The 22,370-nt window shown below is 28.3% G+C and overlaps 2 protein-coding genes across 4 annotated transcripts in view; one reads left to right on the top strand and one right to left on the bottom strand.

Annotated features, from left to right (window-relative positions):
* LOC100202590 (uncharacterized) overlaps positions 1-22,370 on the bottom strand; it is an 85,547-nt gene that overhangs the window by 54,377 nt on the left and 8,800 nt on the right. The gene's annotated exons all lie outside the window — the stretch shown is intronic.
* LOC101234955 (histamine H2 receptor) lies at positions 1,920-21,661 on the top strand. Of its 3 annotated transcripts, none has more exons than XM_065793222.1 (2): positions 1,920-2,293; positions 19,882-21,661. In XM_065793222.1, exon 2 carries the CDS (start codon positions 19,945-19,947, stop codon positions 20,980-20,982), a length of 1,038 nt encoding a protein of 345 aa, XP_065649294.1. In that variant the 5' UTR covers positions 1,920-2,293; positions 19,882-19,944; the 3' UTR covers positions 20,983-21,661. The 3 variants fall into 3 exon arrangements, with proteins under 3 accessions (XP_065649294.1, XP_065649295.1, XP_065649297.1); XM_065793223.1 differs by lacking the exon at positions 1,920-2,293 and adding an exon at positions 10,631-10,915; XM_065793225.1 differs by lacking the exon at positions 1,920-2,293 and adding an exon at positions 19,502-19,588.

Raw genomic sequence — 22,370 nt, 5'->3', positions numbered from 1 at the left:
ATCACGTTGCAAGGGCTTCGTAATAAGATCATTACGACAAATTTAATCTAAATTTGTTTAAAATTAAATTTTTTTATCTAATTAAAATTTGTTTTAAAACACATGATGCTTTATTTAATGACTTACTTTATAAAATATCTGAAAATTAAAATAGATACAGTAACGATTTATATAAATTTAGAAAAAAATAAATAAATATTTTCATATTTTTAATAATAAACTTTATAATTTAATAATGAAAAAAAGAAACAGGTTTTAAATCTTCTTGAAGTCCGGTCCGTACTATTTAATTATAAATTTCATTTTATACTTTGACTCACGAGACTTGTAAATATTACACCTTTAATTTACGAAATTTGAAAATGTTATATGCACGGCAAAACATTAGAAACAAAAAAAAAAAAAAAAAAACCCGAAATTTGTAAGAATCATTTTAGATGTGTCTTACAAACTTGCGATTTTTAACCACATTTTTTTTTTACTTATTTCTTATTTAAAAAAAGGCTATAGAAAATTAAATAGGAATAAGTTGAACTAAACTTTTACTTTTTTATTTTTGCAATTTTAATTTGAAATAAATATATGATTGTTTCTTATAAGAATTTTTTTAAAAAAAAAAAAAAAAAAAAAATCAATCCCATCATTGATCTTAAAAAATAATCAAGTTTCCATGGTATTTCCAAACAAAATATGTTTTATGATATGACGCAACGTTAAATTTTACTTATTATTATTCGAAGCATGAAGCCAACGACAAACATATCAAAAACTGTTTTTTAACGTGGGGCGTCAAAGACAAACTTTGTGAATTGCTCAGTTAACAGTATATAAATTTGTTTAAAATAAACCTTACACAGTATGACGTATTAAAAGTTAAACAAGCCTTTGTTTTAGAAACAACCTCTATTGAAATAGATTTTTCAATTTAGGAAAAAAAAAACAGTTTTTCGCTTTGTATTAAAAATTAAAATAAATTCTTTAAACTACTCTTCGACAAAATGTTTTGTAATAAGTCATTATCGGACTTTTACATCTATAATCTACACTTCAACAATACCGCGAATCGCGTCGGCAAAAATAAATCATCTTTGATAAAGATTACAACGGAGAAAGTTCTGAAACCATCTAGGATGAAATAAACATAAAAAACCAAACAAGAACTCAATTTAATTTTTTAAAAAGAAAATCTGACACATACTATGACTGAAATGACTAGATTATCTGAATTTTTTTTTTCTATCGGTATTATCTCTATATATCGACCGATATAAAATAAACAAAATACACAGGTTTTCTCAAAATCACGTCATCGAATCAGTTTTATAAACTACATTTTTTATCTAGTTACACAAAAAGGTATTTGATACAAAAATACAAGATAAGTAATCAGCCCGTACTATATTATATAAATAACTATTGAGCAACAATAAGCTATTGTTGTCAACAACAACAATAACAGCAGCAGCTACAACAACAACAAAAACAATTAGACAGTTTAGTAAGTTGTTTTTAAGCTGCAGTGGTAGTAAATATTAAATCAACGTTGTTAAATAACGATGGAACTAAATGCATCGCAATTTCTGTTTTTTTTTTCTTTCGGATTTGTAAAAATCTTATAAATTCTTCTTAAACTTTAGTTTAACACATGTTTACAGGTATTTATATCTAATGCTTAATCTGAACCTATAATAGATAGAAATCAAGATAAGTTCATTATGCACATATTCAAATCAGAGAATCTACACCATAAGATGTAATATGTTTTTATTTAGATTTCATTTTGTATAAATGTATAAACAAATAATACATAAATGCATTCATATATATATATATATATATATATATATATATATATATATATATATATATATATATATATATATATATATATATATATATATATATGTTACACTCAAACACCCAGCGACTTATTCACCAACACACACACAAACAAACACACGCACAAAACAATAAACAACAAATAATAATAAACGAAAATAAAAAGCTTTAGTTGGTCTGTAGATTAGCGTTCCCGGTGAAGATGGAAAATAATCTTCACAAAATGAGTAGCAAAAGCATCGATGTTATTGTAACAAAGAGGTTTATTACGTTACTGAAATTTATAGAAAATCGCAGTTATCTCCCCCATTAATAATAGATCACATCTTGAAAAAATTTAAATTGGATTTTGGTGTTCTTCATATCAATTTATCACCTGCATAAAAGAAGATCATAACGTTAAACAAGTTATGTTAGCCTAAAATCTGAAACATTATGATGGATTATATAAAAGGTATTTATTTACTTTAATTGTATAATTAATTTATAAAAGTAATTTTTAGAACCACAGTGTTATAGAAATATCATATTTTAGTTTCAAGCATCAAGGTTAAAATAAAAAAAGTCCGTAACACATATAAAAAATTAGAATTTATCATTAGAATTTATCACTTAAAATCCATATTATTTTATTCATGCCGTTTTTTACGAAAAATAAACACCATTAATGGCAGTTTTGTACAAAAAAATTTTTTTTAATTTTCTAAAAATTTTGTAAAAAAATAATAACTTTCTTAAAATAACACATAAAATGTTTTTTGTATAGTATTTCTCATTTTGATTTCAAATATGTAATTTTTCATCATCACGTCGAGTTGTAAAAATATTTGACTTCAAATCTTTAGTATTTGGGCTAAAATCCCAAACACTTTCAAAAAAAAAAAAAAACTATTTCAAAGTTATTTGAACATTAATCTCAAAAGACGCGTTTTTTTTTATAGAGATTTTAAAAATAATCTTCGTTTGCAATAAAAATAAATACTATTTTTGCTATTGCTTAAAAACATTTTGTTATAATTGTCTTTAGCGTTTTTTCACAATATTTTTTTTTATCAATAAATTTTAGGTAAAAATATGCTCTACGAAAAACGTATTGTTTGCTCGGCAACAGAATTTTTTTTTGTTTGCCTGTGTAATTATAAATGGTATAAAGTAACTTCAAAATAAAAATATACTTGGGAACAAAATTTTTTGTTTTTTTACTCTTACAGTGAAACAAACCTTTTATGTATTGATATGATTCTTGCATCTTTCTTTGCATGCAAAACCGAGAATTTAATATATCGGTATTCATCTAACATATAAGAACTTTGTATGATAAATATAACTCAAAATATAACTTGTTAATAGCGGTTGTTTTTTTTTTCAATTTTTTTTTTGTATCAAAGAAGTAGTTTAAACAGAAATACATAAAATAACCCAGTTTAACCAACTAATGGGTAACAACTGAAAAGCGAAACTGGATATATAAAGGCACATATCTCTTTTAATGTATAAGGTAAAAAAAAAGAAAAATGTTTTAGAAAGTATTTTTATTCTAGTTTTTATCTATATAATCAGTTATTTTCCATAAAACCATTTCTTCTGACTTTATTAACTAGGCCTGGCAAAGACTGAGCTAAACTCTGTATAAGCCAAATGTCAACTTTATCAAGGCAACCCTTGATTTTAAAGATTAGTTTTTTAAAATATTCTGTAATTAATCTTTAGGCAAGGTCTTTCAAAATACTCCAAAAATTTTTAATAGGACGACATTCTTGCAAGTTTACAGGGTTATCCGCTTTCTTCACAAAAATGATTACTGTTTTTGCATTGTGAGATGATGCCGAATCGGGCCGGAATACATATGCGCCATCTAAATGATACTTATAGATGAATGGAATAATCTTCTTCTTATAAGAAGAAACTTACTCCATTTATCGATTCAAACTTATTCCATTCATCAAATGCATAAATACATTTGTTTAAGTAGATTTCTTGATTTACAGCCAGTCCATTAGGCACAAGATAGGGCTAAGAAATGGCATTTTCAGAAAAAGCAATCCTTAGAAATAATTTTTTGTCATCAATGATTGGTTTACAATTTTCGGATTTCTGATATAATCGACTGCACTTAGTTCTAGCAACTGCTTTTTTCTGGTCAGAACGTTTTAGAATTGTTTTTTTTTTTCTTGGTTTAATTAGTGTCTTTTTTAAAAATGTTTTACTTATGCGTTGTTGAGTACAGTTTAAACTTTTAGCTGCCTGTCGTTTAGAAACTCCGTCTTTATGGTCAAACATAAGTTTAAGCCTTTTAATCTTTGTCTTGTTTTTGTTTAGCTTTTCCTCTACTTCCTTGTACTCTTTTGTAACCAGATTTACTTTTCCTCTTCTTCTTTGTACTCTTTTGTAACCAGATTTACTTTTCCTCTACTTCTTTGTACTCTTTTGTAACCAGATTTACTTTTCCTCTTCTTCTTTGTACTCTTTTGTAACCAGATTTACTTTTCCTCTTCTTCTTTGTACTCTTTTGTAACCAGATTTACTTTTCCTCTACTTCTTTGTACTCTTTTGTAACCAGATTTACTTTTCCTCTACTTCTTTGTACTCTTTTGTAACCAGATTTACTTTTCCTCTTCTTCTTTGTACTCTTTTGTAACCAGATTTACTTTTCCTCTACTTCTTTGTACTCTTTTGTAACCAGATTTACTTTTCCTCTTCTTCTTTGTACTCTTTTGTAACCAGATTTACTTTTCCTCTTCTTCTTTGTACTCTTTTGTAACCAGATTTACTTTTCCTCTACTTCTTTGTACTCTTTTGTAACCAGATTTACTTTTCCTCTTCTTCTTTGTACTCTTTTGTAACCAGATTTACTTTTCCTCTTCTTCTTTGTACTCTTTTGTAACCAGATTTACTTTTAAAACAACTAACTTTAATTATCTTGTAGATAGTACTTTTAGGTATATTTTTAGTTTTAAAGTAAACATATGTGCTCATAAGTCGTCATTAGTAAACTTTTTACCAACATTTCCGTAATTTAGATTAAATTCATACACAGGTTTTCTACTCTCCTTTTTGTTTCAAATTTATTTTTATATTAATTTAAAAAAAAAATAGAAAACACATTAAGAATTTAAAAACTAGAATAAAAATATATTTTTTTAAATATTTTTCCTTTTTGTTTTACCTTATACTTGTGTCTTTCTATGTGTCTTTTTATGTGTCTCTTTATGTATCTTTTAATCCAGTCACGTTTTTCAGTTGTCACCCATTAAATTGTATTACTGAATATGTTTTATATGAATAACAATGAAAAGTGGTTTTTAAACGATAGACCATTTGCTGTCTTCTACCAGTTTTCTGCGTTCTTTCAACACAGTTTAAATCTAATATTTTCACTCCGAAACCTGTAACTTTTTTTTCCTGCCATATGTGTATACATATATATATATATACATATATATATATATACATATACATATCAGGAAAATAAGATAAACATTTAGTCTTTTGACTTCATTGTCTACGTACTTTTTTAATTCCAGTTTTGAACCCCGCTAAATTTGAATTGCGTTTCAGTTGGAAACTAGACCTGACTCAGTAGCGTAGTTAGTTACAAATTGCAGGACCTTAAGACAAAATTATGCACGGGTCCCTTAATATTTAATATAAATTCCTATCTGGTAACTTGTTTCTTACTGTAATTTCAGGCCTTGTATAGCATAACATGCATAAAATGCTAGTAAAAGTTAAATTGAGCTTGACACACGATTATCGTGGTGCTTTAAGCTAATATGGTCAGTATAATGGACTACAAAAAAAGTTTACTGAAGCTACAGACCACAACGTACATATTTAGTGTTTCGATTATGTTCTCAACTTAGTTGTGAAAGAGGTAACCAGCTGCTGCATTCAGGCAGTTTCATTTTTTATCCTTCTTCAAAATGTTACAACGTTCATAAAAGAGTCATTTAAGTAAATGGTAACATAAATTTAACTTGTTAAAACATAAGTAGGAATGGAAAAGATGAAAAGATTGAAATTGATCGGTAAAACAAGGTAGTCGGTTAAATCGAATGTTGCAACAACGATATTTGGAACATTAGTAAAACCTAATGTTTCAAATATCGTCGTTGTAGTATGTCATGTTTACAGAATGAAGCAGAAAATTATTATGCAAGGACGTATTATGAAGCCAAGGCAAATTTCAAATGATGTAAATGATTCACCAAGAGTTGACAAGCATTTTTACTCATGAGTCTCCAATCCCTCATTGCATCGATGATGACATCCGCATCCTTTGTATAGGCTTTTACATAGGTGTTAAGTTCGCGATAATCAAGCATCGGTCTTATCTTCTTTTTATTATTTTGAATGACGCACATCAACGGTAGTAAACCTTTAGCTTTTGCCATAATTTTATTGTCATATTTGACGAGTATGCCTTCTTTAACCTATTCATTAGTTTTGTTGTTGAACGCCTCACAATGTTAGTCAGATACATTATACTGACTTGTTCTGTTTTTCATTTTAGGTTCGTTCTCCCACTCCCAACTTACAATCCATTTTTTGCCATCAAAATAAGCTTTGCTTGTTTCAATATCAATTGTCTTAACATGAGGTGTCAATGATAACTTAATCAAAAAGTTACAGAATTTCAATTTTCCACTGCCATTTTTCAGTCCATCACACAACTTTATTAACTCCATACCCATAATCATGTCGTATTTGTTTATTACTTCATCCACACTTAACAGCAACGCATCCACTAAGCACCCGTTCGTTCGGTGGTGTATTTTAGCAATAACTTCTTCACATCGAATTATTCCGCCCATTGTTGCAATATCCACTACACAAATCAATTTATAGTCAGATGGCAGTAACTTCTTGGTGATAATTGATTGCGAGCAACCAGTATCCACAAGCACTGTAGCTTTCCTTCCGTTTATTACCAAGACTTAAATAGTAGGTAGTATTGTTTCGGGACGAATTCTTGTAGCAATACCTAATGCGAACTCGTCCCATTTAAGTTTTCCTGGTATTGTTGACGTTTGTAGCATTCCTTCGCAGCATGTTTATGCAAGTATTTCTTGCATAAAGAGGTACATTCACGTGCAAAATGATTAAATGATTCACTGTTGAAACATTGCATTTCTTTCTTTCTCCGTATACAACTTGTCATTTGAGTTCCAGTTGTTCGGTAACTTGCATTTACTTCTTCATTTACAGATAAACATGCTGCATTTAATATAGTTTGTACAACCACGGATGCAGTCTTGATACAATTGTCAAACCTCAACGCATTTTCTCCCCAAAGAATGGTACACAGAACAGCACCATCATTAATCCCAATAATGAGTTGATCACGAAGTCAGCCGTCTCTCTCTGAAGGCAAGAACTTGAAATCTTGAGTGGCTCGGATCACTCGATGCACAAACATTTGTATCGATTCTTCATTGCCACAAGTTTTACCAAATTCAAACCGTGAGATTAACAATAATTTTCTTATTTACAGCGTTTTTAATTTTGTCATTAACACTTCGTACGAATGTCCTCGAAATTTCTGGTGCTATTAATTCCTCTATAGTGATGTAAGTCTTCGACGGCAGAGCAGCAAGTAGGTACGCTCGTGTTGATCTTAAGTAATATGGTTTATCACGAAATAAGAAGTCATCTGCCAAATAAATCGCTTTTGGCCGTTTATCTTCATATTGCGGAGATAACAGACACGCCCGGTTAGCTTGTTGCTCAACTCATTTAAAAGCTATTTTGTTTTTAATTTTTTTATTAGTTATCAACAATCTCAACGTTTTTAGAAAAAAATTGTTCGCTATATATAGCATTTAAAAATACAACTTGTGACTCTTGTCAACAATTAATGATTGTCATACAAAAGAATATTTATCAGCAAAACAATTTTCTAGGAAACAGACGTCTGTTTACTACTGCTAGAAACGATTGTAAAAATGTTTTGTCTAACGCGAAAGCGATAGTGTACTCAATGAGTCATCTACCCTTCATCTTTTAGGATTAACTCTTACTTCCGATCTTTCTTGGAAACCATATATCAAATCCAGAGCAAAATTAGCACCTGCTAAGTTTGCATCTCTTTGTTGTGCTCAATACTTTCTTACTCCGGATTTTATTCTTAATCTCTACAAATCTCAAATCCACCCTTGTACGGAATACTGTTGCCATATCTAGGGCAGATCTTCCAATGATGCCTTTTTTCCTTTAGACATAGTACAAAAACGCATTGTAAACATTGTTGAACCTGCTCTTGCAGCCAACCTCTAACCATTATCACATCGTTGTAATGTTGCTTCTCTTTCTCTTTTCTACTAATACAATTACGGGCACTTCTCTAAAGAGCTAGCGTCTCTTGTGCCATCTACTAAAATTCATTCTCGTGTTACTCGTCATACAATTAAGTCTCATCCTTTTTCTGAGAATATTCCTAAGTGCTCAAAAAACTCTTACTCGTCTAGTTTTTTTCCTCGAACATCAGTTCTTTGGAATTTGCTTCCTTCATATTGCTTTCCTGATTCATATAACTTGCAATCTTTTAAGTCGTCTGTAAATCGTTATCTTACTCTATAAACTTCATCTTTTCTCTTCCAGTAACTTTCAACTCTAATAGTGGTTGCTTGCAGCCTTGTTGGAAGCGAAGAGGATTTCAAAGTATTAATTTAACCAGTATAATTACAGGTAGATCATTTTTCAGAAGGTGAAAAACTTAGATTTCCAACAGGACAGCGCTGTTGGAAACTGTTGGAAACAAAAAACTTTTCAGAAAGAAAAAAAAAATTATTAAAAAAAGTTACGTCATTATTAACTTAACTGGTAAATTTAGGAGTGAGCAAAACCAAATACCCGGTCCGGTTTTGCTCAACCCTAGGTAAATTCACGCTCTACGATTTATGTACTTTTATTACTTACAATTTATATTTTATTACAAATTACAAGCTAATTTGATATCATTGCGTCATTAATTAAGGTTCAAATAAACAAAGTTTACTTAATTTTAGTGAACGGAAACTTTCGGCTTCGGCCGGAATTTCGGCCGAAACCGAAACCGAAATTTCTGCTTCAACAATTTTTTACTTTTCCTGTTTCGGCCGAAATTTCGGTTTAAACCGCAACTGAAATTTGAAATTTGAGGAGCATTTTGCATTATGCCGTGCAATAATCTGAAAAAAGTTACAAAGATATTTATTGAAACGTAGAAAACTCTCGGGAGAAACTGGAATAAAATCCAGTGGCTAGTACACTGGATTTTTTTCCAACTAACCATCAAACTGTATCGGTAAAATAGAGGTCCTCTCGGTTTATTCTGACAACTCATAAACATTTCTGGTATACCATACGCTAAATCTTCTGGTAAACAAAAATTTTTCATTTCTTTAAAGTAATTTAAGACTTTAAATCAAATACTTGTTTTGTAATAGTTCTAAATTGTTTCCTAAAAATAACCTAAATTAACGATTTATTAAACATTTTTCGGAAAATTCCGGACAAGTATCTATCATACTTAACAGATTGTTGACTTGCAATTTACTTTACTTTGTGATTTTTTAGTAACACGTTTTCATTTGTGCTAATTTCTTTTTTTTTTTGCCATATAAATTTATTTAAGTCGTAAAGCATAATATAAATACAAATAGCAGCGGCAAAAAGAAGACATAATTGGTCTTATCACCAAGCCCTTTAGACTATACCGTAAATATAAGACAACAAAAATTAAAAAACGTAACACTATATAATATAAAACGTTTTTCTAAAGACTTAATAAAATAAAAATCATCGGTCCTAAAGTTCTACTTTAACTTTTTGTTTTTGTGTTGGTTAAGAAAAATTAAAAAAAAAAGGAAAAAAAGGAATTTGCACAAAGAAACTATATTATTAAAAAGCAAGCAAAAAATACGCATAATCTTGAAGCTTTCCTTTAACACCAGTATATACGTTTAAATATGTGAATAATTCTTAAAAAAAAAAAAAAGAGAAGAATTTAAGCAATAAAAAGTGGCACAATCCTTTTCTAAGATCGTCAAACCCATAATGAAAAACCTTTAATTGTTGGGTAAATTTAACAATAGCAATCATTAAAACTTCAGAAAAAGCTGAGTGCTACGTCGATCATCAGTAGTTTTTGCTTTAATTTATACTTAAACTCATTAAGCGTAGAAATTGTTTTAAGTTCATTAGTTATTAATTTAATTAATGATAAAATAGTTAATAATAAAATAATTGCTAAAAAGTTGTAGTTCAAATTGATTAGGTATTTTAATCCTCTGAATCACACCTTTTTTCAGTGAAAACATTTTTTTTGGATTAGCGATAAACTCTGTAAAGGTTGAGGAGTTTATCGTTCATCCAATAAAATGATAAGTTTGACTAAAGATTGTCGATACCAACGTCAGTCCACTTGCATACCGACTATACAAAATAACGTAGTACCAACAACTTCATACTAACTGTCGCCCAGCGCAACGTCAGATTAGTGAAATATGCTCAATGCAATATTGACGCTAGTGAGTGATTCATTCTTATACAATACAAAGTTATATTGAGAAGTCTGTTTTTTTTAAAAAGCTGTAGAAAACTATTGAAGTTATCGCAAATAAAACAGTATAATCTTTTCAGTTATGTAAACAATTTATATACTCATACAAAATACCTATACCTACCTATTTTTGAATTGCTATGACAACAACAAGTTTGATATATTAATAAGATTAAGTTTTTAATCGCTCATTGTATACACGATACTTAAATTTTCAAAAATTTCAAGCTTAAAAAAATAATTAAAAAAAAAAATTCTTAAAATCGAATGTTATTTATAAAAAAGCTTTTTATATAATTTCTCAGGAATACTTAATCGGCAGCAGAATGTACTTTTTAAAACACTAAAACAAAAATAGCGCCCTCACTAACAAAAAGTTTATTCTTAAATAAACAAATGCGACGTAAGCAAGTCCACTATGTTTTTTTTCGTCCCAAATATGTTAATTATAAACAGATGTTACAACTTTTTAATATGAAGATATGATAGGCAGATATTAACCTGTTAAGGTATATGAACAAACTTAAAAAAAGGGTAAGAATTCATGTTGTATATATTATATTTTTAAAATAACTTATAAATAAACGCCTAAAAGTGCGTTGCCAAAATAATTTAGCATCTCTAAAAAAATCATTCTATATTTGCATTGTCTTTTATAGTATCAAAAAATTAAATTCGGCCAAAAGTATGTTTTTAATCATGCATTTAGCGTTCGATTCTGTTTGCGAAAGGGTGCGATATTTATCGAGGACAGTTTTCAAATACCTCAAAATTGAAAAGTTTACGCAAGCAATTAGGGCCATGTTTTTTGTAAACAAAATTTTAACGCCCTGTCATGTATTGATAACATAATAACTAACAGAAAAAACGCACTTCGGTGAACATTTGTAAAGTATAAACTGATGCGATGAATATACAAAAGCTTTCTGCAAAAAGATAAGTTGAAAGACGGTGAAAATTATTTCTTGTTTTTCCCAAGGATACCAATTTAAAAATCTTTTGAATTAATGCTGTTTTATTTGCTAATGCGATTGTTTATTTTTTCATTTGTTCTTTTTTTCTTATATAAATAATCGTCAGTTGTAAGCAGAGGCGATTCTACCAATAAAATAAGGGGGATGGGGGAAGGATGGGGGGAGGGGCTGAATCCTTCAAAAAGTACCGACTGGTTCCTTAAAAGAATAATAAAAAATTCTTAAAAACTCAAAATCATCTGACTGAATTGTGTCAAATACCCGACTAGCCAACTAAATTAGTCAAAAACCGACTATAACTTGAAAATCACCTTCTTTAGGGGAGGGGTGTAACACCCACCCCCCACCCACCCTCTTCTTAAATCGCCTCTGGTTGTAAGTCAAATTAATAATAAAATAACAAAATTAAAGATAAATAAATATTAAATTACAGTTTTTTTAAACAATTCTTATGTAATGTAATTTTTACCATTGCATTTATATATTTTTTACTTTTTACCTTTATATTTATAACTTGAATTTTGTTTTGTTTTGTTTGCAGACTATTCAAATTTGTTTTACTCTTTGACAAACATCTGTATGATTATGTAAACATAGAACTCCAAAAATTAAATATATGGTTTAAAACAAATACGCTATCCCTAAGCATAGAAAAACAAAATACACTATTTCATTCAAACCAGCAAAGAAACACACTACCAAATATTCTACCCTCTCTAAAAATAGAAAATATAATCATTGAGAGAACTCATGAAACTAAATTTTCAGGAGTTATAATTAATGAAAATTTATCTCGGAAAACCCACATAAATGCTTTAAACACTTAAATACCAAAATTCATTGGTCTACTTTATAAGGCAAGACCTATGTTGTCGCAAAGTAATTTAAAACTTATATATTTCTCTTTTATACTTGGCTACCTCATATATACGAATATAGTTTGGGCGAGTACGCATATAACCAAATTGAAAATTTTATATCGACGTCAGAAACATGCTATAAGTCTAATCTACCGTAAAGACAAATTTACACACGCTGAACCCCTATTTTGAGAAATAAATGTGCTTAATATTTATCAAATTAACATTTACCAAAATATATTGTTTATGCTCATATTTAAATTAGGTTAAGTACCAAATCATTTTTTAAATAATTTTTTTGTATAAACAACGTTAATAAATATAACACAAGAGAAACAGGAAACTTTATTACACCTTTTAAAAAAACAAAACTTTCACAATTCTCAATTTCATATCAAGGACCTTACTTATACAACAAACTAGTAACTAAAAATCAATTAATTTGCAATCCAGATAGTCAAAACTCATTGAAAACAAAGTTAAAAAATCTGATTCTGAATTTAAACAAATACACTGAGTTTTCTTACAGGCTATAAATTAAATTACATATGTATCAATTACAAAGTGAACTGACTCGTTTATGTGTATTATCTAAATGATTCTCACCTTTTTCAAACAGTAGAATAAAAAAGTTATTTTTTCCACAAAAAAAAACACTTGATTTTTTTTCTTATTAATTTTAATTATTATGCTGCATCTTGTTATGTTTAATTTTTATCTTGAGCTTATTTTGAGTTTAATTTTTATCTTGAGTTTATTTTAATTTTAAGAATATCAAAATATAGATGTACTTAATACAGGGCCGCCAAGTGCTTTCATGATGCCCGGGGCATAGCAACAATTAGGCGCCCCTATAACATGCATAGTTTTAAATTAAAAGCATGTACAATAATACAATTTAATGAATGTTTTTTTATTTCTAATACTGTTAGTTAACATTGATATTTTCAAAAAATCCATCTGGATTAATAACACTCTTGCAACACATTCACTGATTAGGATTAATAAACAGACTCTATGAAATTAATATTGAAAAAACTCTTTTTTTCTCTTTTACAAGCTAAGTTAGAATTAGAATGCATATAGATTGGACAATAGGCTAAAAACCCTTAGAGTAAAGTGTTTCCACAAGTAAAAACTGAAGGTTTCTTCAAACTATTAAAATACGAAATATCTTCCATAAAGGTGTTTTCTATTTCACAAGCTTTAATTTTTAACGGTTCTTAATCTTTCAACCAGAAGAATAAGAATCTTAAAGAAACAATTTTTAAAGAACTCTTAAAAAAATAGTTTTTAAAGTCTAAATTTTAATTTTAAATGATAGGCAATTTTGTATTATAGTATAAGGTCATTGCGTTCCTCGAGAATATCCAAGCCTTGTATTTTTAGTTTCTGATCATAAATAAAATGTTTAATAATCAATATTACGTGTAATTGGACAAGTTTGAGTAGAGAAATTTACAGATACAAAACTCTTGATGCGGACTAATTTACAGCTCGTACAGTTTTTTTCATAGCTAGAGAGCTCCAGAGCATTAAACACGGGGGCCAGGGGGCCTTGGCCCTCTTCCCCCCTCCCCCCCCAAAATTTTTTTTTAAAATTATAATTAATAGGGAAAAAGATATACGTAAAATATTTTTAACAAATATTTTATCCCCTCCCTCTTTTAAAAGAATTATAGGCTACCCTAATATCCAAATTGTGGTTACGGCACTGGAGCTTTGACACCGAAATGACTTCTTGAGACAACCAAGTATTCAATTGCCAACCCAAGCTGCTGCTTCTACTTGTACTTTTATGTTGTTAGATTTTACCAAAGCAGATCAAAATGAGTTGATAACCATTGAAACATCACTAAAGACGTTTCTACAAATCTAAAAGATTTGAGAATCAATATGCTGAAATGTGAAACTTGGAACGCTGGTCTTGATTACCCATCTAAAATTCAAGTTCAAAAAAATCAAGAATATTTTCAACAAAAATCCAACGTGTTTCCCGGTTTTTAAAAAGCTTGTAAAAAAAAAAATAAAAACGAGTTTGTCAACGTAAAATGGCCAAGTTAAGGAGCCATGAATATCGAGAGTGTGAAAAAAAAAGCATATAAACTTGATAAAAATGTAAAGAAAATATTGCGCAAAAACAAGAAAGCTGCACAAGAACATTTACTGTTTATTCGGGCAAACAAAAAGTAATTTAAAAAGAAAATGAGGCAATCTTAGTCATAATTTTACCTATTAAGCGTCCATGAAGACGCCGAAAGTGGTCCTAAATTTCTTTGTTGTGTATTTTTTTTAATTTATAAAATAAATGTTTTTCTTAAATCTTATATGAAAACAATATAAACTACACTATCAATGTCTTTTGAACTTACATAAACAATTTTGGACTAAATAAATTAACACGTGGATGAATTAAAGTATTGTGCAAATCTCTTCTTAAAAAATTACGAAAATTTTTATCGATATTTTAGCGTAAAGCTACGTTTTTATGTTTTTATTAAAGTTTTGATGCTGAGATTTGATACCTAAAAATTACATTGTTCAACTACTAAATAATATGAAAAAAAAAAATAATAAAATGTGAAAAGATATTTAGTTTTTGAACGAAATAAATTAACGTTGCTTCGTACTAAAACTAAGGTTTATACTAAAGATCTGTTTTGCTAGACTAATATGCATCTCAGACTGTCTATTCACACAACATTGTCTATACCTCACAATATCGCTCGCATCACGATGAAATGTTAATATGCTTATAGCAGTGGTGGTCAGACATTTTAGGATACGGCAAAAAAAAAGTTAAAAACAATTTTGCGGGCAAAAAATATTTATTTCTACGAAAAGATAGGTGACTAATAATCATTATAATTATTTGTATCAAAGAAGTATTATTATTAAGAGTGGTGAACTTGACCGTCTGAAACTAGTTTTTTGATGTCTGGATTGATTATTGAAGCAGATAAAAGTAACTATGATGGTTGTCTCCTAAATATCCAAATTGTTTAACGGGCATTTAAAAATGTCTCTACGTTATAAAGCAATGTCTTGATGCAAATGTTGACGTAATTTAAAAACTTAAATAAAAAATTACATTATCGACATCAATTGTTTTTGTAAGATATTGTACAATAGTTCTTTAATTGGTCATATATAATATACGTCTATGTATGATTTAATGTGTTCAATGGTAATATTATAAGTCTTATAATGTAATTATTTTTAGATATTTTTGAATATTTCTATATATTTTTAAAATATTCTATAAATTCAACTTATTTGATCAGAAGAGTCTCTCACAAAAAAATTTAGCGAGGTTTATTGATGATTATTAGACATCCACAGTTTTAACGTGACAAAATTTTTTTTATCCCAACCTCAACCGTAGTATTCATATTCATATTTAATGTAGCCAAACAAAGATTGATTGCAGCAGAGTTTATTTTGTTGAGGTTTCAATCCTTTATAAATGTTTTTTAATAAAATGGTTCTATAAAATAATCGAAAAGTTGTATATATACATATAAAGTAGTGGCCATAAAATTAAACCCACGAGTATTATAATTATTTGCTATGTTTTTTTTGTTTTTTTAAAATTAATGCAATACAGTACACACTAGAAATATTTTTTTCTGTTTTTATACTAAAGAAAACGTCAACTACTGCTGCAGTTGTCATACCTAATCAACATCTAATGGTGATCTACAACCTTCTTTTTAATAAGGTTTCAACAATTCTTAATTACTTACAAGTCAAGCGAGTTGTAAGGACAGACAGCAAGAAGTTAAACAACATTGTCAGCAAACCATTTCTTTACCAAACGTGATGTGTGTACTGAGACGCGTCCTGCTGGAACACAGTTACACCACTGACGCTCATGTGGACTTTAACTTTCCTCTTTACAATCTTTATACTTAACCTTTGTCTTGTGTTGTTTTCGGGCCCGTATAAACTAAAAATTTATACAGGCCCGAAAACAACAGAAGACATTAGAGGTTTGCCGGTCGTTTTGCTACCAATTTGATGTTGATTGATAAATGTCTTCTAACAGTTCTTTAGCTGATGCCAGTTGCACATTATCTTACTTCATGTGGTATCGGAGTAGTTGATGCATGTAGACTGCGAACTACAGCAGATTTTTGCAATCGAAATTCGAAGGATGTAGCTAGTCTGATAACATTCTGTACTGCACCTCTTGAAAAGTTCAGCCAAAATGATACTTTACGCTGTGAATATCTTTCACTAATTAGTATATTAATCTGAACTTTTTGAAAATCAGTTATATCACATTTTTTACCCAATTTAATACTGTAAAAATAGTAACAAGCAAACATACACTAATTATGAAAAAGTAATATTTCAAATAATCAAATGAAATAAAGCTCAAATGTTAACTGGTCAAAATTTACTTCAGCATTATATATTCTGTATTATATCATAGAATGCGCAAAAAATTTGGTGTAGATAGGACCAAAATAAGTCAAAATGCAATTTACACCCTGCCAAGCAGGTGGATTTAATTTTATGGCTACTACTGTACATATAACTTTCCGATTATTTTTTAGATTATATACATATATATATATATATATATATATATATATATATATATATATATATATATATATATATATATATATATATATATATATATATATATATATATATATATACACACACATATACATATATATATATATATATATATATATATATATATATATATATATATATATATATATGTATATATATATATATATATGTATATATATATATATATGTATGTATGTATGTATGTATGTATGTATGTATGTATGTATGTATGTATGCATGTATGTATGTATGTATGTATGTATGTATGTATGTATGTATGTATGTATGTATGTATGTATGTATGTATGTATGTATGTATGTATGTATGTATGTATGTATGTATGTATGTATGTATGTATGTATGTATGTATGTATGTATGTATGTATGTATGTATGTATGTATGTATGTATGTATGTATGTATGTATGTATGTATGTATGTATGTATGTATGTATGTATGTATGTATGTATGTATGTATGTATGTATGTATGTATGTATAGTGAGAACTCAATAATTATTAATATATATTTCAATTACATAACTAAAATTTTCACGCAATAGCGATCATCAGATGTTACAACAACAAAAAAGTAACGACAAAAGTTATATACAAAAAATGGAGTGTCCGCTTTGATGACATTAAAGTTCTTTTTAGTAACTAGAGTTGTTCTTGTTGATGAATAAATAATACAGAGAAAATGATAATAAAATATTGATTATTATTGATCTTGTTAAAAAAATTTCTAATTGCATTATTTGTAACAAGAAAAAGTTAACATAAAAGTATTACATGCATATATTTGATAAAGTAAAGTACTGTTTGGATTTATGGAGTTTAATTAACACAAGGCATTAAACTCAATTAAAACATCAAAGACGACAAGATTATTTGTTTATTTATGCCTCGATTTACGGTGTTTTTGCTTAATATAAGCAAAGAATAAATACTTTATATGAAAAAAATACAAATAAAGTACGCATAAATTATATATGCCAAAGATGTTATTAAATTTGACATTTACACTATATATAGCAAAGGTACCATTAAATTAGACATATATAATATATGACAAACATGCCATTAAAGTAGACATTTATACTATATAGGGTAAATATTATATATATAAAAATATTAAAGTATTGATAATTTTTTTCAAATCACGCTCACCATAAAATTTATTTCTCAAAAGTCCATACTACATATAAAAAGCGAGGAGTAAGTATTTAAGAGAAGGCTTACTATTTAAGCAAAGTATCTTATTAAATCTGTATAAATTTTGACATATTATGTACTACATAATCGGTTTTAAAATTGAAGTGAACATTTATGATTCAAGTCCTTGAACCGGGCTGTGATTTTGGTCTTGATTTTAATGGACTGATTTCCTGGTTCTTATAGCGTATTATTAGGAAAAGTATAAACCAATTAGTTTACATAGTACTTAGTGTCATTACCAGGATTAAGTTTTTACCGATTTTTAAGTTTAACAATAAAAAATGAAAAAAAACATAAAAGCTCATAAATCAAAGTTCATGAAAATTTTAAAATAAGGAAATAAAACACAATAAATCTTTGAGATTTATTTTTAAATTTAAAAATTGATCCTCTTGCCTTTTTATGGTCAAATTTTGGTTATAAACAATCAACCGGTAAAAAAATTTTCTCTAGATTTTTTGCAACATGCACTAGATTGGTTGGGAAAAGCTAAAACAGTAAGTTTTTGTATTTTGAAGAACAGACTTTGAATGTTTACTTGACTTCAATGTTATACAAGCATTCTAAATAAAAAAGATAGCTGTCTCGTTGTTTCAGTCTGTTTACAAAAAACTTGAAATTGTTTTTTGCTGACTTGACTTGTTCAAGAAAAGCAACAATAACGGAAATTAAATTGTCGCTCTTGCAAATTAATTGTAGAAAATGTCCTTTAATACTTTTTTGATTGAACCTTTGACCTTTTAAAAAACTGTTGAATTATCAACAGTATACTGTTCCATATTTTTTTGCTATCAGTGATTACTAAAACGTCTTTTCTGTTCTGTGGCTAGTTTTATTTTTGGAGGGCATCATTTTTGACTGAAGATTTTAAGGAAGTATTGTAGGTGCGCTTTTAGAATGAGATTGTTTTCGTCTGTGGAGGCACCCTAAAAAAAACATTTCAAAAAAAAAAAAGAAAAAATATGAAAATGAGAAAGACACTTTGTAAGCGCCACAGCGGTAAGAAATAGCACAATATAATTTAAATCTTTAAAATATCTGAAGAAGAAATCAAAATTAGGGGATCTTTTTTTATGACTAATCTGAAACATTAAATGGACAGTTAAAACATTAAAGAGATTGTTGAAACTTTAATAGACCTTTAAAACATTAAGTAGACTGCTGAAACATTAGGAAAACTGATGAAACATTAGGTAGACTGTTGAAACATTCAGCAGACTGTTGAAACATTAGTTAGACTGTTGAAACACTCAGCAGACTGTTAAAATTTTAAGTAGATTGTTGAAACTTTAATAGACTTTTGAAATATTAGGAAAACTGTTGAAACATCAAGAAAATTGATGAAACATTAGGTTGACTGTTGAAACATTCAGCAGACTGTTGAAACATTACGTAGATTGTTCAAACTATTGAAACACAAAGTAGATTGTGGAAAGATTATGTAGACTGTTGAAACATTAAGTAGATTGTTTGATTGCTCTTAACTTATTTATATGTTTCTTAAATAAATATATTAGGCAATGAACTATCAGAAACGTTGGGAGACTCAAATCAATTGCGAATTAGGTAAATTTTCAGATATGGCAAAACTAACGTTTTTGCTGGTATTAAGTAATTAAACATAAAACTGTATTTATTATACATAAACATATTTTATGCAGTTATTAATTTGATGTCAGAATTTAATTTGCTTATAAATTTTGACTTTAAATAAAATTGAGTATTTTTTTTTTTTTCAGATTTTAAAAATTTTTATTCTTAATTTATTAGCTATTAATTGGCTTTTTATTTTATTTTTTATTTGTATTTTGTTTTTTTATTTGTTTTTTTTTATTTGTATTTTTTATTTGTATTTTTAGTTTATCGTAATGCTCCAATAGCCTAACAAACCTGATGTACAAAAATTACTATACTTTCAAAAAATGGCACAGATATTTAGTTCAAATTGTTCTGGCATTTGGGCACCAATACAACTGTCATACTTTACAGCCGCGTGTTCTTTTTTTTTGGCTATTGTGACGGTCTCTGGAAATTTATTAATTGTTCTTGCAGTGTACAAGGATCCACACAAAAAGCTTAGTACGCCTTACATGCTTATGTTGGTAAATTTGGCTGCAACAGATCTAGTCGTGGGTCTGATAACAATGCCAATGTCAGTTGCAACTCATTATTTAGAGGCTTTGGGGACAAAAAAAGAAACCCATGTGACAGTTAGTCGTATTATTCATTTTACCTCGTGTAGCGCAAGCGTTTTAAATCTAGTTGCCTTGTGTGTTGATCGTTACATTGCAGTAACTTTGCCATTTAAATACAGACAACTGTTAAACAGTAAGGTTTGCCTTTGTGTATCAATCTTTATTTGGATAATAGCAATCATAATTGGAATGTTATATTTTGCTTTTGACTTTATGCAATATTTATTTGTGTTTGCTCAAGTTGCCGTAACTTTAGCTCTCATCATATGTGCTATAACACACAGTTTACTAAAGAAGTTGCAAAAGTCGTCGAAAGAAAGACAAGAAATAACTAATCGTTCATTAAACCATCGCGTACGAACTGCAGATAAAAAAGTAATGAAACTATTCCTAACTATTCTACTCTGGTTTTTACTTTGTTATATACCTGCTATTACAATGATGTATACTTTAAAATTTTGCAGAACTTGCGATTGCACTTCCCGTCATGTATTTCGCGACTTGCAAGTACTATTTATAGCTTCAAATAGTGCAGTTAATCCTTACGCATGCGCTATTCGCCTTAGATCATTCAGGAACGCTTTAAAAGCTATTTTTACAAAAAAATTAAAAGTTATTGACGACGATGAGTTTAGTCCTAAAGTTAGTCAGATTTTCAGTAGAATTTCACTGTCTTCCTTTCGAAGATACACAAGCCCTCATCGTTCTTATTCAGATGATAATCTTCATAATCCAACTATGACAATAGAAGTTTCTCCATCTTGATTTTTAATAAGGAAGAGAATGATTTAAATGTAATTTACCATAGACATGCGAGATATTCTGTGTGTTATTACCAAAGACATCAATAGTGTTTGGTTTATTTTTTAACGATTTCATACAGAAAAATGTTGCTTGTTTCCCTGATAAACACAGGTTAACTTTTTTACTCAACAGCTTAAGCAAAAATAAACAAATAAAAAACATAAAATAAAAACATTTTTTCAATTTACATTATAGCATAGTTAGTTTGAAACTAATTTTTAAACATATGCCGTAAATTTGAAAAAATTTATGTACATTACTATATATTCCCAAAGCTTTTACCTACTCATAAAGTAAAAAATCAAGAATAATGTTAACAAAACTTTATTCATTCATAAACGTTTCAGATGAGAGATAAAGTTTTATTGTTAAAAAAGAATTAAGAACTGAATTGGGATTGAAGGCATTTTACCAACAGGGAAAATTATACAAGGGAAAAGCATAATATCAGTGGGTGGGCGGTTTTTATAGAAGAACGTTTATTTTGCGAAACCAGCATAAAATGCTTTTAGTGTTTTTTAAAAATTAATATTAGTTTTATAGAATTTTTAATATGAAAAACTTTATTTTTAAAATAATTTGTAGAAAATATTTTGCATAAATAAATAACGGAGCTTTGCAAGAAGTTATCTGAGTTTAGTTAGAAAGCGTCAAAGTTTAGTAAATAATATATTTTTAATAATGATACCTACCCATAAAACATTTCATTAAAAAATTGTATATGTTGCGTTAGGGATCGTCCATAAAATACGCAACCGTACTAAAGACTATACAACGGTAAACAAAAGAAAAAAGTCACAAGTTTTCCCTTGTATTTAACTAAAATATATTATACGAAAATATATTATATATATTATATAAATATAATAAACGATCCCTCTAATTTAACCAAAAATTAAAATAGCGCTTTGAGTTCAATGAAAATCGCTGAGCGAAAAAGCGTGAAATTGCTGCTTTAATTAAGCTTTTTTAATAATGTTTTGTAAAATAGACTTTGATTTTCAAAACGAACTTTATTTTAAACTAATTGGGTAGTAATTTTTTGTTTTGAAGCAACAAGTTTTTATCAAATTAGAATTGCAATTGTCTTCTTTATTCCATAAGGAAGCTAAGCTAATTAAAATTGCAGTTCTCAATGCGTTCACTTACAGAAAAAAGAGAACAATACCAACCTTACATCAAAACAACAGCTGGATTGCACATAAGTTAGATCAAAACAATAACGGGACGGCACATATGTTAGATTAAAACAACAACCGGCACATAAGTTAGATAATAGTTATACTTTTTCTCTCAAAGAAAAATTAATGATATAAGTTTGTGCACTTTTGGCGCTAATTTCTCAATCA

The sequence above is a fragment of the Hydra vulgaris genome, chromosome 03 (assembly GCF_038396675.1).
Source record: "Hydra vulgaris chromosome 03, alternate assembly HydraT2T_AEP".
Lineage (NCBI taxonomy): Eukaryota > Metazoa > Cnidaria > Hydrozoa > Anthoathecata > Hydridae > Hydra > Hydra vulgaris.
The sequence above is the reverse complement of the archived record's forward strand: the minus strand, read 5'-3'. Positions and strand labels throughout refer to the sequence as shown.

Bases quoted from the DNA above. Each gene is read 5' to 3' on its own strand.
- LOC101234955 (XM_065793222.1), top strand. From the start codon at position 19,945: ATGGCACAGATATTTAGTTCAAATTGTTCTGGCATTTGGGCACCAATA.